Raw genomic sequence first — 12,065 nt, 5'->3', positions numbered from 1 at the left:
AATCTTTTTTAACCAAAGGCTTTGCAGCTTTGCATAATTTTAGGTATGAAGTCAGTTAAAACCACTCAGAACTTCTGAAAGAAAGAAAAAATTCCTGAAGAAATGCTTTATATTTCATGTGGGATACATATATTTCATATGAATGTACTTTATTTATATAGAAAATGTTTCTGAAAGTGCACAGTGAAAACATCAGGTTTGTTGATCTTTTCAGATCAACAGATTGAGGCTCCATTGAGTTTCATTTTGTTTCCCAGTTATGAAATTATACTTAAGTAATCAACAAGGTAGATTTTTTTTTTCAGGATTTACAGAATGAGAATAACACCTTGAATATAATCCATCTGATGAATGGAACTGTCCATTTTAAGAGGAATATTGAGGAGGAATTTATCAAAAAACATACAAGCTTATTTCTCCTTAGGGAAGAATAGATTAACTAACATCATGACAATTAACCAAGAGTAAAATATCTGGAGAAATCAGAAAAGGCACAGCTCTTGCAAAATGTAGAGGAGAATCTGCCCACAACTTGTACCATAATGGCTGAATTAAATGTTACAGTCTCACTTATCATGCCTATTAGTCTTAGGTCTTAAAGAGGCCTATTCTCTCTTTTTCTTCTTTCCTGTCTTAAAACACTTTCGATAACCAGACAAGCAACGTTTTATGACAAGAAAAGTAACAATTGCCACACAAGCCAGTGGAAACCCAATAACATCCAAAGAGTGGTACTGGTACCAGGTGAGGCTGAGGGCGGCTGGGCGAAGGTGCTTGGCTCCTTTGTGGTGCATGACAAACTTGATCCAGAAGACAGCTTTATCCAGGGGCTTAACAGGCTGATCATGGTGAATGGCTGATAATCTCATAGCATTCTCTTTATAGCTGAAGAAAAATTGAATAGACGTCAACTTAGAAAATAAATCAGAAAAGATAAGTCTGTGAAATTTTCATGCAGACGGTAAAAAATCAGTGTCACACAAGAAGAAAAGGCTAGAATTTGTTGAATGTATAGAATTACAAGATGTAAGTAAAGAAAGACAGAAGTTGGGAGAGGACTTTGTTTTAGGATAGAGAATGGAACTAGCTAAGGCCTAAAGGCAAAAAAAAAAAAGAAAAACATCATCATTTGAGTGTGCAGAGTTTGAATTATCCAGTAAGAAACTGTTAATGGACCTGGTGTGCAAGATTCAAAATAATACCATTATCCAGAAATAGGAGGCAGATCCATGATGAGGTTTAGGGACATGTCCAGGCAAGCTGGTCAAGAATTGGTATTGACCTTATGTCAGTGATTGAGTGGTTAAAAGTGTGAAAATGGATTGCCTTGGTTTGAATCCTGATTCTGACACTTACTTACTGTCTGCTTTGTGCAAGTTATTTATTCTCTCTGTGCTGCAGCTGTCTCTTTGTTAAAATGGAATGGATTGGGATAGTGCCTTATTTAGCTGATTTTTACGAGAAATAATGGATTGAGACTTAGAATACTTAGAATTGTTCCTACCATGTAGTAGATGCTCAGTAAATGTTTGCTATTATTATTGCTGTTGCTCTTGTTACCACTGTTATCTTAGAATCTGGAGAGTGCTCAATATTGCACTTTGAGGCACTGTAGTTGTATTTTGTTTTCTGTCAAAAATGATTATGGTCAAGGAAGAAGGGTATATAAAGCATATGACTTATGAACTCTAATCCCAAAGTTCTATAGCATGGCTTGGTAGCAATAGCAGTGGTGGTAACTTCTCTCCCTGTTATTTAAAAAACATAGTGGGAGGGCTGGGTTTTTGAGAGAAGGGCACTAATCCTGAAGCATGTTTGTAATATAATAGAGAAAGAATATAATAAAGAAGTCACATCATACAAGTTAAGAACTTAGTACAATGCCTATCATGTGATAATCATTCAGTATCCATTTGCTAATAAACTATCTTCATTTTCAACACCACCGTTATATTTATTAAAAATTAAAAGGTGTTTAAAGACATCTATACTAGAGAGATATGCTTTTACATGAACTCACCAAATGAAGATATATTCCTTTCATAATAATAATTAAAATGTGCTTTACATAGTAGTCATTTAGAATGAGCAATGCCAAACCAAACCCCTTGCTGACAAATCAATTTTGACTCATAGCAACCCTGTGGGACAGAGTAGAACTGCCCTATAGGGTTTCCAAGCAGCAGCTGGTGGTTTTGAACTGCCGATCTTTTGGTTAGTAGCTGAACCCTTAACCATTACACCACCAGGGCTGCCAATAAGCAGTAGGTATACTATAGGGTCACTATGAGTCAGAATCAACTTGATGGCAGCTGGTTTTTTTCTTAATGTAAGTGTCCACTGCACTATTATTATCAATATATTCTCAAATAAAATGTTTTATTTCTTCTTAAAATGATTATGAACTTTATAATGGGGAACATATATGCATAATAATTATGATAATAATAGCAGTACTCATATAATTGTAATTAATATATGTCTCAAGTTAATTTTGACACCAAATATTTCTGGTTTCAGAAATTTTGACTTTTGAACAGGAACGTTTCAACATTCCAACTGATGAAGATCGAAGACTACAGCCTTCAGTATGGATTATGCCTCAACATAAAGAAAACAAAAATCCTCACAACTAGACCAATAAACAATATCGTGATAAATGTAGAAAAGATTGAAGTTGTCAAGGATTTCACTTTCATTTTACTTGGATCCACAATCAATGACCATGGAAGCAGCAGTCAAGAAATCAAACAAAGTATTGCAGTGGGCAAGTCTGCTGCAAAAGACCTCTTCAAAGTGTTGAAAAGCAAAGACGTCACTTTGAGGACTAAGGTGTGCCTCACCCAAGCAATGGTATTTTCAGTCACCTCATGTGCATGCAAAAGCTGGACAATGAATAAGGAAGATCAGAGAAGAATTCATACCTTTGAATTATAATGTTGGCCAAGAATATCGACTATACCATGGATTTCTAAAAGAGCCAATAAATCTGTCTTGGAAGAAGTACAGCTAGAATGCTCCTTAGAAGTGAGGATGGTGAGACTTTGTCGCCTGTACTTTGGACATGTCCTCAGGAGGGAACAGTCCCTGAAGAAGAACGTCATGCTTAGTAAAGTAGAGGGTCAGAGAAGAAGAGGAAGACCCTCAAAGAGATGGAATGACACAGTGGCTGCAACAATGAACTCAAATAATAGCAGGATTGTGAGGATGCCACAGGGCCAGGCATTGTTTTGTCCTGTTGTCCATAGGGTAGCTATGGGTCAGAACATACTCAATGGCACCAAACAACAACAACAGCAACATTCCAACATATTTCTTCCAAGTCAATCACTGTTTAATTTTATAATTTTTCCAAATAAGATAAAAATAATCACAACCAAAAGACTTAAGACTTTGCATACATTTATGATTGCAGTGGGTTTGCTTTAGTATCCTCATTTTCAATGGTTTTAATTGTATAAATTTCAGTCTAGTTTTTTACCATTTATTTGTAATGGGATAAAATTATTAGTACAGAAATTTTGAGAAGTGTTCAATGTAATGGAAATTTGAGGTGTCATGCTGATTTGCTCGAAATAAACCATTATAGAATAGTTTCAAACATTTATTGGGTCTCATGCTGAGAGAAGGTCACATGACTGTGAAGAGTAGTATTATTATAACATTCATGGTCCCTGTTTCTACTTTGTTCTCATAATTCTTCCATTTCCAACTTCAGTGATTCCTCTCATTCTCCTTATTGGCCATTTCAAAATTTCCCCATTACCTCAAACCTCTGACAGATCATCCCCCCAACATCACCAATCAAAAAAAAAAAATCAAAACATCACCACCACCAACAAAAAAAAAACGAAACCAAAACGGTTATTATAACCACTCACGCTGGATCATTGATGACTGTCTTCACAGCATTGAATAAATCTGTACTTGTTATTGTGTTCATGTCCAGACTCACTGCTGCCCCCTTGGCCTTCATGCGAACTATGTTATCAGGTTGATCCCCAAACAAGGGAATGCCCACCATAGGGATACCATGGTAGACAGCCTCATAGATGCCATTGGTTCCACCATGAGTTATAAAAGCTTTGGTCTTTGGATGACCTAGGAATGGGTGAAATTTAGCAAAATTATTCATTATAATTCTTAGAAATAAAAAGGGAAATGTAAGGAGCTCAAAGAGGCAGTCTTATCTAGAAAACATTATTATGCCCATGAAACTATATTTAATTGTTTTTACACCTCTGAGCAGGAAGCAACTAAGTCTACTGGAGCAGTAAGTGAAGGCTTCATGGGAGAAATGATGTGTCCCTGGAGACTTGAAAGGTGACTAGAAGATTGCCAGGTGGACAAGTGGAAGGAGAATATTTAGATAAAAGTAACAACTTGAGCATAAAAAGGGGACACATGAGAGTATATATTCTCTTAAAGAAAAAGGGAGAAAAAAGATTGAGTCTGATATGTAGGGTATCCAAGGTAGGAGGAAGTGTGAATGGTGGTGGTGCTGGACTCAGAAGAAGGGAAGGCGATACTTCATCATGAAACATTTCATCACTTCATGATAAAGATTTTGGATATTTTCCTATAGAAAATGGAGACTCACTAGTTCTAAAGGAGGGGCTGTTATTGTTCAGCTGCATTTGAAAAACCTCTCCAGCAGTGGAAAGGAAAGGTATGAGGTGGAAGAATTAGGAGACAGAGAGATGATTCAGGAGGCTATTATAAAATTCCATATGAGAGGTGATTACTTTTGAAATACAGAGATCTTCCTTCTGGCCATAAAGATTATGACTATATGTAATGAAATGCCAATTATTATATTTCATCTTTTTTTTCCCTCTAGAACTAGAAAATACATATAAAAAACTTATGCTTTATTTTTGGTAGCACCAGTGGCAAAGTAGTTAAGAGCTTGGCTGTTAATCAAAAGATTGGCAGTTTGAATCTACCAGCTGCTCCTTGGAATCCCTATGGGGCAGTTCTACTCTGTTCTATAGGGTTGCTTTGAGTTAGAATTGACTCGATGGCAAAGGGTTTGGATTGGTTTTTGGTATGCTTTATTTTCAAGTTTTTCAATAGTAAATGTTCAACAACTGATTTTTCTGTTGAACTTTTATCCCTCTGATTGGCTATTACTCATATTTTCAGTATTTGTTCTCTAATCTTACCAAGAAGGTCATTCTGGGGGATCCATTTATAGAGCCAAGTATTGGGTCCTAAGGTATCTGGTTTCTTGCCATCATATCGCCACAGCACCTAATAAGATGAAGAAAATACTTTATTCCATGAGTAGAAATGCAAAGTTACAGCAAATTAGAATTCTAAGGAGATTAAAAGATCACCTAGTCAAACCCATTCCATATAACAGAGGAAATGAAGACAAGAGATGTTAAGAAATTGGAACTACAAAAACATTGAAGTAAATAGGAACACCCACACTAAATGAACTTATTATTATATCTCGTCAGGTATGGAACGTAATTATGATGTTTCACCCATGGTAGTGAAGAGAAATTAAATTCACAATGACAAATTCAAGTGTTTGGGAAATTGTTAGGCAATCATAATTCTAGTGCAAAAAACAGTAATGAATTCCTAATGATCTGTATATTTATTTTATTTTATCTACTTATTATACTGGCTGTCATCTCCTAAATTTAGTTTTAACCTCTTTCTCTCTTTTCATTACTATTATTTTTTGAATGACATGGAAAGGAGTTTACTTATGTTCGCTTTTTCTTGTCCTTGTGGTTTTGTGAAATATTTATTGTTGTACTTTAAGTGAAAGTTTACAATTCAAGTTAGTCTCTCATGCAAAAATTTATACACACATTCTTATGTGACCCTAACTACTCTGTCTATACTGTGACAGCACATTCCTCCTTTCCACCCCTGATTTCCCGTGTCCATTCAACCAGCTCCGGACTCTCTCCACTTTCTCATCTCACCTCTGAACAGGAGCTGCCCATTTAGTCTCCTTGCTTTCTGGGGCTCCTCCAGTCTTTTTAGACTCCTCATACCTCTGAATCAGCAAGCAGAGAAGGGAGTTACCGTATTGGCTGGCGTGATTAATCCTAGTTACCAAGAGGAAAGCGAACTGATATTACATAATGGAGGTAAAGAAGAGTATGTCTGGAATATAGGAGATCCCTTAGAATGTCTTAGTACTACCATGCCCAAGGCTAAAGTCAATGGAAAACTACAGCAACTTAATTCTGAAATGACTACTAATGGCCCAGACCCTTCAGGAATAAAGGTTTGGGTCACCCCACCAGGCAAAGAACCATGACCAGTGGAAGTGCTTACTGAGGTCGAAGGGAATACGGAATGTGCTGTGGAAGAAGGTTGCTCTAAATACCAGCTACAACCATGTGACCAGCTGTAGAATGAGGACTATAATTGTTTTTAGTATTTCTTCCTTGTTTTATTATATGTGTGTATATATATTGCAAATATCTTTGTTTTCTTCCCTTCCTTATTCCATTAGTTACTATAAAAGAGTAGCTATAATTGGAGCTAGTTCTTTTTTTTTTTTTGGTTGTACGTGTGTTAGTTATATCATGTTAGGCACAAATATGACATTATAATTGTCTTTATTTAGAGATTATATATGGTTTAAGGAGAAGTGTACAGGTGCCAAGTTGGCAAGGTTTAGACTGTAATGGTTAAGGTTATGTGTCAACTTTGCTAGACCATGTGATTCTCAGTGGTTTGGTAGATACTATGTAATCATCCTCCATTTTGTGATCTGATATGAGCAGCCAATCAGTTGAAAGGCCAATCATTTGAGAACCAATCAATGGAAAGGCAATCGATTTTCTTGGAGGAGTGACCTGCAGTGACCTGCATCCAATATAGATGAATGTTCTGGTAAAGCTCTCTCTGGATCCTGCTTTGGATTCGTCATCCTCTGACCTCCAGTTCTTGGGACACGAGCCAGCAGTCTGCTGCTTGACATTGACATGAGTATCTTGGGATCTGCTAGCTCCCACAACCTCATTAACCACCAGCCTGACCAGGCAATTTTGGTTTCGTCGGCCCCTGAATCCACTTGAGTCAGGAGGAGTGTCCAGCCTGATGCCTAACTCACTCTTTTTGAGACTTGCCAGCCTCCACAACTGCCATTTCCTTTAGATAAATGTATTTATATATGTATATTTATATATACGCTTCACTGGTTTTGCTCCTCTAGAGAATCCAGCCTAAGACACTCATGTTGCTCTTTTTCAAAGTGGAAAAACATGTAAGAACATTATGCAGAAGAAAAAACAATTTTATATTTCTTATCTTAACCAAGAACTTTAAACAATATACTGTTTATGTCAATATAAGGCTTTATGACTTTAGCCAAAAGTTATGGGAAACCTCACTAATAAATAAAGATGAAGAGTTAACAAGGCTTAAAAATAATAAAAGTCTCTGGGTGATGCAAATGGTTAACGTGCTTGGCTGCTAACTGAAATGTTGGCACTCAGAGATATCTGGGAAGAAAGGCTTAGCAATCTACTTCCAAAAAATCAGCCACTGAGAACACTGTGGCACACAGTTCTACTCTGACACACATCGGTCACCATTAGTTGTAATAAAGTTGACGGCAACTGTTATTTTTAAACGATTTTCAAAACTAATCAAAATATCTTACCTCACTCCAAATGAAAGAGACTTAGAAGCTTTATCACCATTCACAGACCCCTGTAATTAACATGTTATTTTTGTCTTATATTTGAGTTTTGACTTGCATTATTAATCCTCTAATTCACAGATTCTTTTATTTCACGTAATCAGAATTTGTTTATGTTTGTCATCTTGCTTAACCAACTTCCCTTTTTGAACCTCAGAATTTCCCTTTATGGTCAAAACTTTTGGAAGTTCATTCTTTAGAATTTCTTTTAGTGAACGTCTATTGGTGGTAAACTCGTAGCTTTTAGTTAAAGACATAAAGTGTCTTTATTTTTCCCTTCTTCTTAGAAAGTAATTTTGCTACACACAATTCAAATTTGTCAGAGATTTTCTAAAACACTTTAAAGATGCTATTTCTACTGTCTTTGCCTTTCACTATTGCTTAAGAAATATATTGACAACTCAATAATTATTTCTTTATAGAGAATCGTTTTCTTGCTTTTAAAGAAATTTTCTTTGTTGTTTTTCAGTTTCATAGTATATGTCTGTATATGGATTTAAAAAATTTTATCTTGTTTGTTATATGCTGTGTATTTTGAATTTAAGAAGTTATATCTTTCATGGTTGTTGGAAAATTCTCACCCACAGTTTCTTTCGATATATTATCTCCCTGATTTTATTTTTTTTCTTCCAGAATATCAATTACACATATGTTAGAATTTCTCATTTTATCTTTTCTTATATGTCTCTCAACCTTTTATTGCATATCCTCTCTTACTTTTGTCTCAGTAGGCTGTGTTTATTTATTTTGTTTTTGTTTTTCAGTTTTGCTATTTTGTTCATTATCCATCCATTGACTTTTTTATTTTGATGATTATGTATTTAATTTTTAAAATTCTTTTTAGTCTTTTCTTATATGTGCATGACCAATTTGATAGCTTAATTTTTTTCACCATTATAATTTTTTTTATTGTGCTTTAGGTGAAAGTTTACAGCTCAAGTTAATTTCTCATACAAAAATTTATACATGTATTGTTATGTAACACTAGCTGCAATCCCTAGAATGTGATAGCACACTCCCCCTTTCCACCCTGGGTTTCCTGTGTCCATTCAACCAGCGCCTATTCTTTCCTGCCTTCTCATCCTGCCTTAGGACAGGGGCCACCCATTTGGCCTTGTGTATCTGCTTGAACTAAGAAGCACACTCTTCACGAGTATTACTTTATGTTTTATAGTCCAGTCTAATCTTTGTCTGAAGAGTGGGCTTCGAGAATAGCTTTAGTTCTGGGTTAACAGAGTGTCTGAGGGCCGTGGCGTCAGGGATTTCTCCAGTCTCAGTCAGACCATTAAGTCTGGTCTTTTTACGTGAATTTGAGTTCTGCTCCACATTTCTTCTCTTACTCCATCAGGGACTCTCTGTTGTGTTCCCTGTCAGGGTGGTCATTGGTGGCAGCCAGACACCATCTAGTTCTTCTATCGATAGCTTAATTTTTATTATTATTTTATTTCTTAAATTATTTTGTACATAATTAGTTTAAATCCTCTAACTGATAAAGCAGAATCGACTTGACAGCAGTGGGTTTGTTTTAGGTTAGATGATAAATCCTGCACCTGATATTTTGTTGCTTACATCCATTATGTTTATTTCTAAATCTCAATTCGGTCGTGGATTATGTCCTCCTGTTCTTGGTAATTTTATTGTGAGGTAATAATTGTGTGAACTTTATATGTAGGAACCCCATGGGGTACAAATTTAAGATAATTTCTGTAAGAGAATATTTGCATCAGTTAGGCACAGGTGGCCACTATCAAACCTGAAATAATTTTACAAATATTACAACTTTAATACCTGGGGTCCCACATGTAGCCTCATGTAAGCAGTACCAATATAATCACAGACTCGTGCTGGCAGGCTTATGGTTACAAAGTTTAAGGTAGTTTAATTTTTAGTATTACCAACTCAGAACCACAACATGGAGAGACAGTTTCATTGTGGGATTTGTCTTACTCCATTAGCCCAGCAATGTTTATCGTACTAATTTCTGTTCTATACTGGAGAGATTTTCTGAATATTTTTTCTGTCACATTTAATTATCCTGCCTTTGTGTTTTGTTAAACTATTGACTAGACATGGAACTAGAGTATTTTCAGTATATTAGATTGAACTATATGAAATTGCCATTTTAGGCAAGTCAGACATAGTTGAATAGCAGAAATTTCATATGGTTCAGACTAAAAGAATCATATTAATTTGTTTTGTTTTTGTTGTTATGGCCATCCAGTTCACCCCCACGTCACGGAAACTTCACGCACAATGGAATGAAATGTTTCCTGGTCCTGTACCATCCCCACGATCCATGGTGATTGGACCATTGTGGTGCATAGGATTTTCATTGGTTGATTTTTGGATGTATGTTGCCAGGCCTTTCTTCCTAGTCTGTCTTTGTCTAGAAGCTCTGCTAAAACCTGTTCATCATAATAACAACATGCAAACCTCCACTAAGGGACGGTGTGTTGGCTGGGAATCAAACCTAGGTCTCCCACACTGAAGGAGATAATTCTACCACTGAACCACCAATGCATTTTTACGGCATTGAGAACTGCCAAAGGAATTCATTGCTATCTTCAGTAAATGACTTTTCGCTCATGGTTGGCTCTATCATTCTTTTCTCTCTGATGTAAATAAGGAATCAAACATAGCCAATGTCCCAATGATAATGTGTTTCATCACTCTCTAACCTTTTTTGACTTGGGAGCTTAGAACAAACACTACTCTTTTCTTGAAGTTTTGTTTCATTATTAAAAAAAACAATAGGTTAAATCCTCCCTCAGGAGCCCTAGTGGTGTAACAGTCAAACATTCGGCTGCTAACTGAAAGGTTGGAGGTTGGAACCCACTCAGCTGCTCTGCTGGAGAAAGACCTGGCAATCTTCTTCTACAAAGATATAGCCAAGAAAACATTATGGTGCAGTTCTATTCTGTCGCAGGTGGTCATTGTAACTCAAAAATCAATTTGGTGGCACCTAACAACAATGACAATTTAGAATTACTTGTTTTTAAGAAGGAGTCCTGGATGCGCAGTGGTTAAAGCCTCGGCTGCTAACCTAAAGGTCAGCTATTCCAACCCACCAGCTGCTCCAAGGGAGAAAAATTTGACAGTCTACTTCTGTGAAGATTTAAAGCCTTGGAAACCTTATGGGACAGTTCTACTCTGTCCTACAGGGTCGCTATGAGTCAGAATCGACTCAACTGGCAATGGGCTTGGTTTGGTTTGGTTTGGGTATATTGATGTTAAATTATTGACAAAATATTGATTGACAACATGTGTTTCTGAGAGTAGTTCTTTTTTTTAACAGGGTTACTGCCATTTGTTTCATTTAAAATTTATCCCTTTAAATTCTGTTAATATCATACCCCCTTCAGTAGATTAGACAAAACTTTGTTTTCTCCCATGTACTATTCCTTATAGGGAGAAAAGAATGAAAAGATAGCAAAGAAGTGACAGAAAGGTAAATAGGAAAATCCTATGTCATTAATGATCTGGTATTCACATCATTTAACATCAACCCAAGTCTCTCTATCATTCAATATTGTATTTTCTTCCTTTTTTAAAATGAAATAAATACATTCAAAGAGTTTGGCCATAAAGAGAATTCTAAACTAAATAATCAGCTAAGTCCTTGTATTAGAAGTATGCTTACCTACAAGTGACAGAAAACCCAAAATACAATGACTTAATCTAAATAAAAGTATATTTCCCATCTATGTAAACACAGGAAGTCCAAGGTTGGCATGGTAATCAATGATCTTCCAGGACCAAATTTCCTTCTAGATTTTTATAATTCTTTTTTTTTTTTTAACCTTAGATGAAGGTTTGCAGAACATATAGTTTCTCATTAAACAGTACACGTATTGCACTATGACAATGGTTAACAAACCCATGACATGTCAACACTGTCCCTTCTCAATCTTAGGTTCCCTATCACCAGCTTTCCTGTCCTCTCTTGTCTTCTAGTCCTTGTCCCTGGACTGCTGTGCCTCATTAGTCCCATTTTGTTTTATCAGGCTGTCCAATCCCCGGCTGAATGGTGAACTTCGGGAGTGACTTCACCACTGAGCTAAAAGTGTGTCTGGGGGCCATACTCTCGGGGTTTCTCCAGTCTGTCAGGCCAGTAAATCTGGTCTTTCTTTGTGAGTTAGAATTTTGCTCTGCATCCCTCTTCAGCTCTGTCCAGGACCCTCTATTGTGATCCCAGTCAGAGAAGTCAGTGGTGGTAGCCGGGCACCATCTAGCTGTACTGGACTCAGTCTGATGGAGGCCATGGTAGCTGTGGTCCATTAGTCCTTCGGACTAATCTTTTCCTTGTATCCTGTTCTCTTCATCTCCCTTGCTCTTGAAGGGGTGAGACCAGTGGAATATCTTAGATGGCTGCTCACAGGTTTTTAAG

At 36.5% G+C, this 12,065-nt stretch overlaps 1 protein-coding gene across 1 annotated transcript in view; it reads right to left on the bottom strand.

Annotated features, from left to right (window-relative positions):
- Positions 1-605: 605 nt before the first annotated feature.
- LOC101352043 (UDP-glucuronosyltransferase 2A3-like) overlaps positions 606-12,065 on the bottom strand; it is a 173,994-nt gene continuing 162,534 nt past the window's right edge. The window contains 3 exon segments of the mRNA XM_012557555.2: positions 606-885; positions 3,882-4,101; positions 5,166-5,253. Coding sequence (XP_012413009.2) covers positions 606-885; positions 3,882-4,101; positions 5,166-5,253 — 588 coding nt within the window.

This window comes from Trichechus manatus, unplaced genomic scaffold, assembly GCF_000243295.1.
Source record: "Trichechus manatus latirostris isolate Lorelei unplaced genomic scaffold, TriManLat1.0 scaffold00108, whole genome shotgun sequence".
NCBI classification, from domain to species: domain Eukaryota; kingdom Metazoa; phylum Chordata; class Mammalia; order Sirenia; family Trichechidae; genus Trichechus; species Trichechus manatus.
This window is presented reverse-complemented; position numbering and strand designations above follow the sequence as displayed.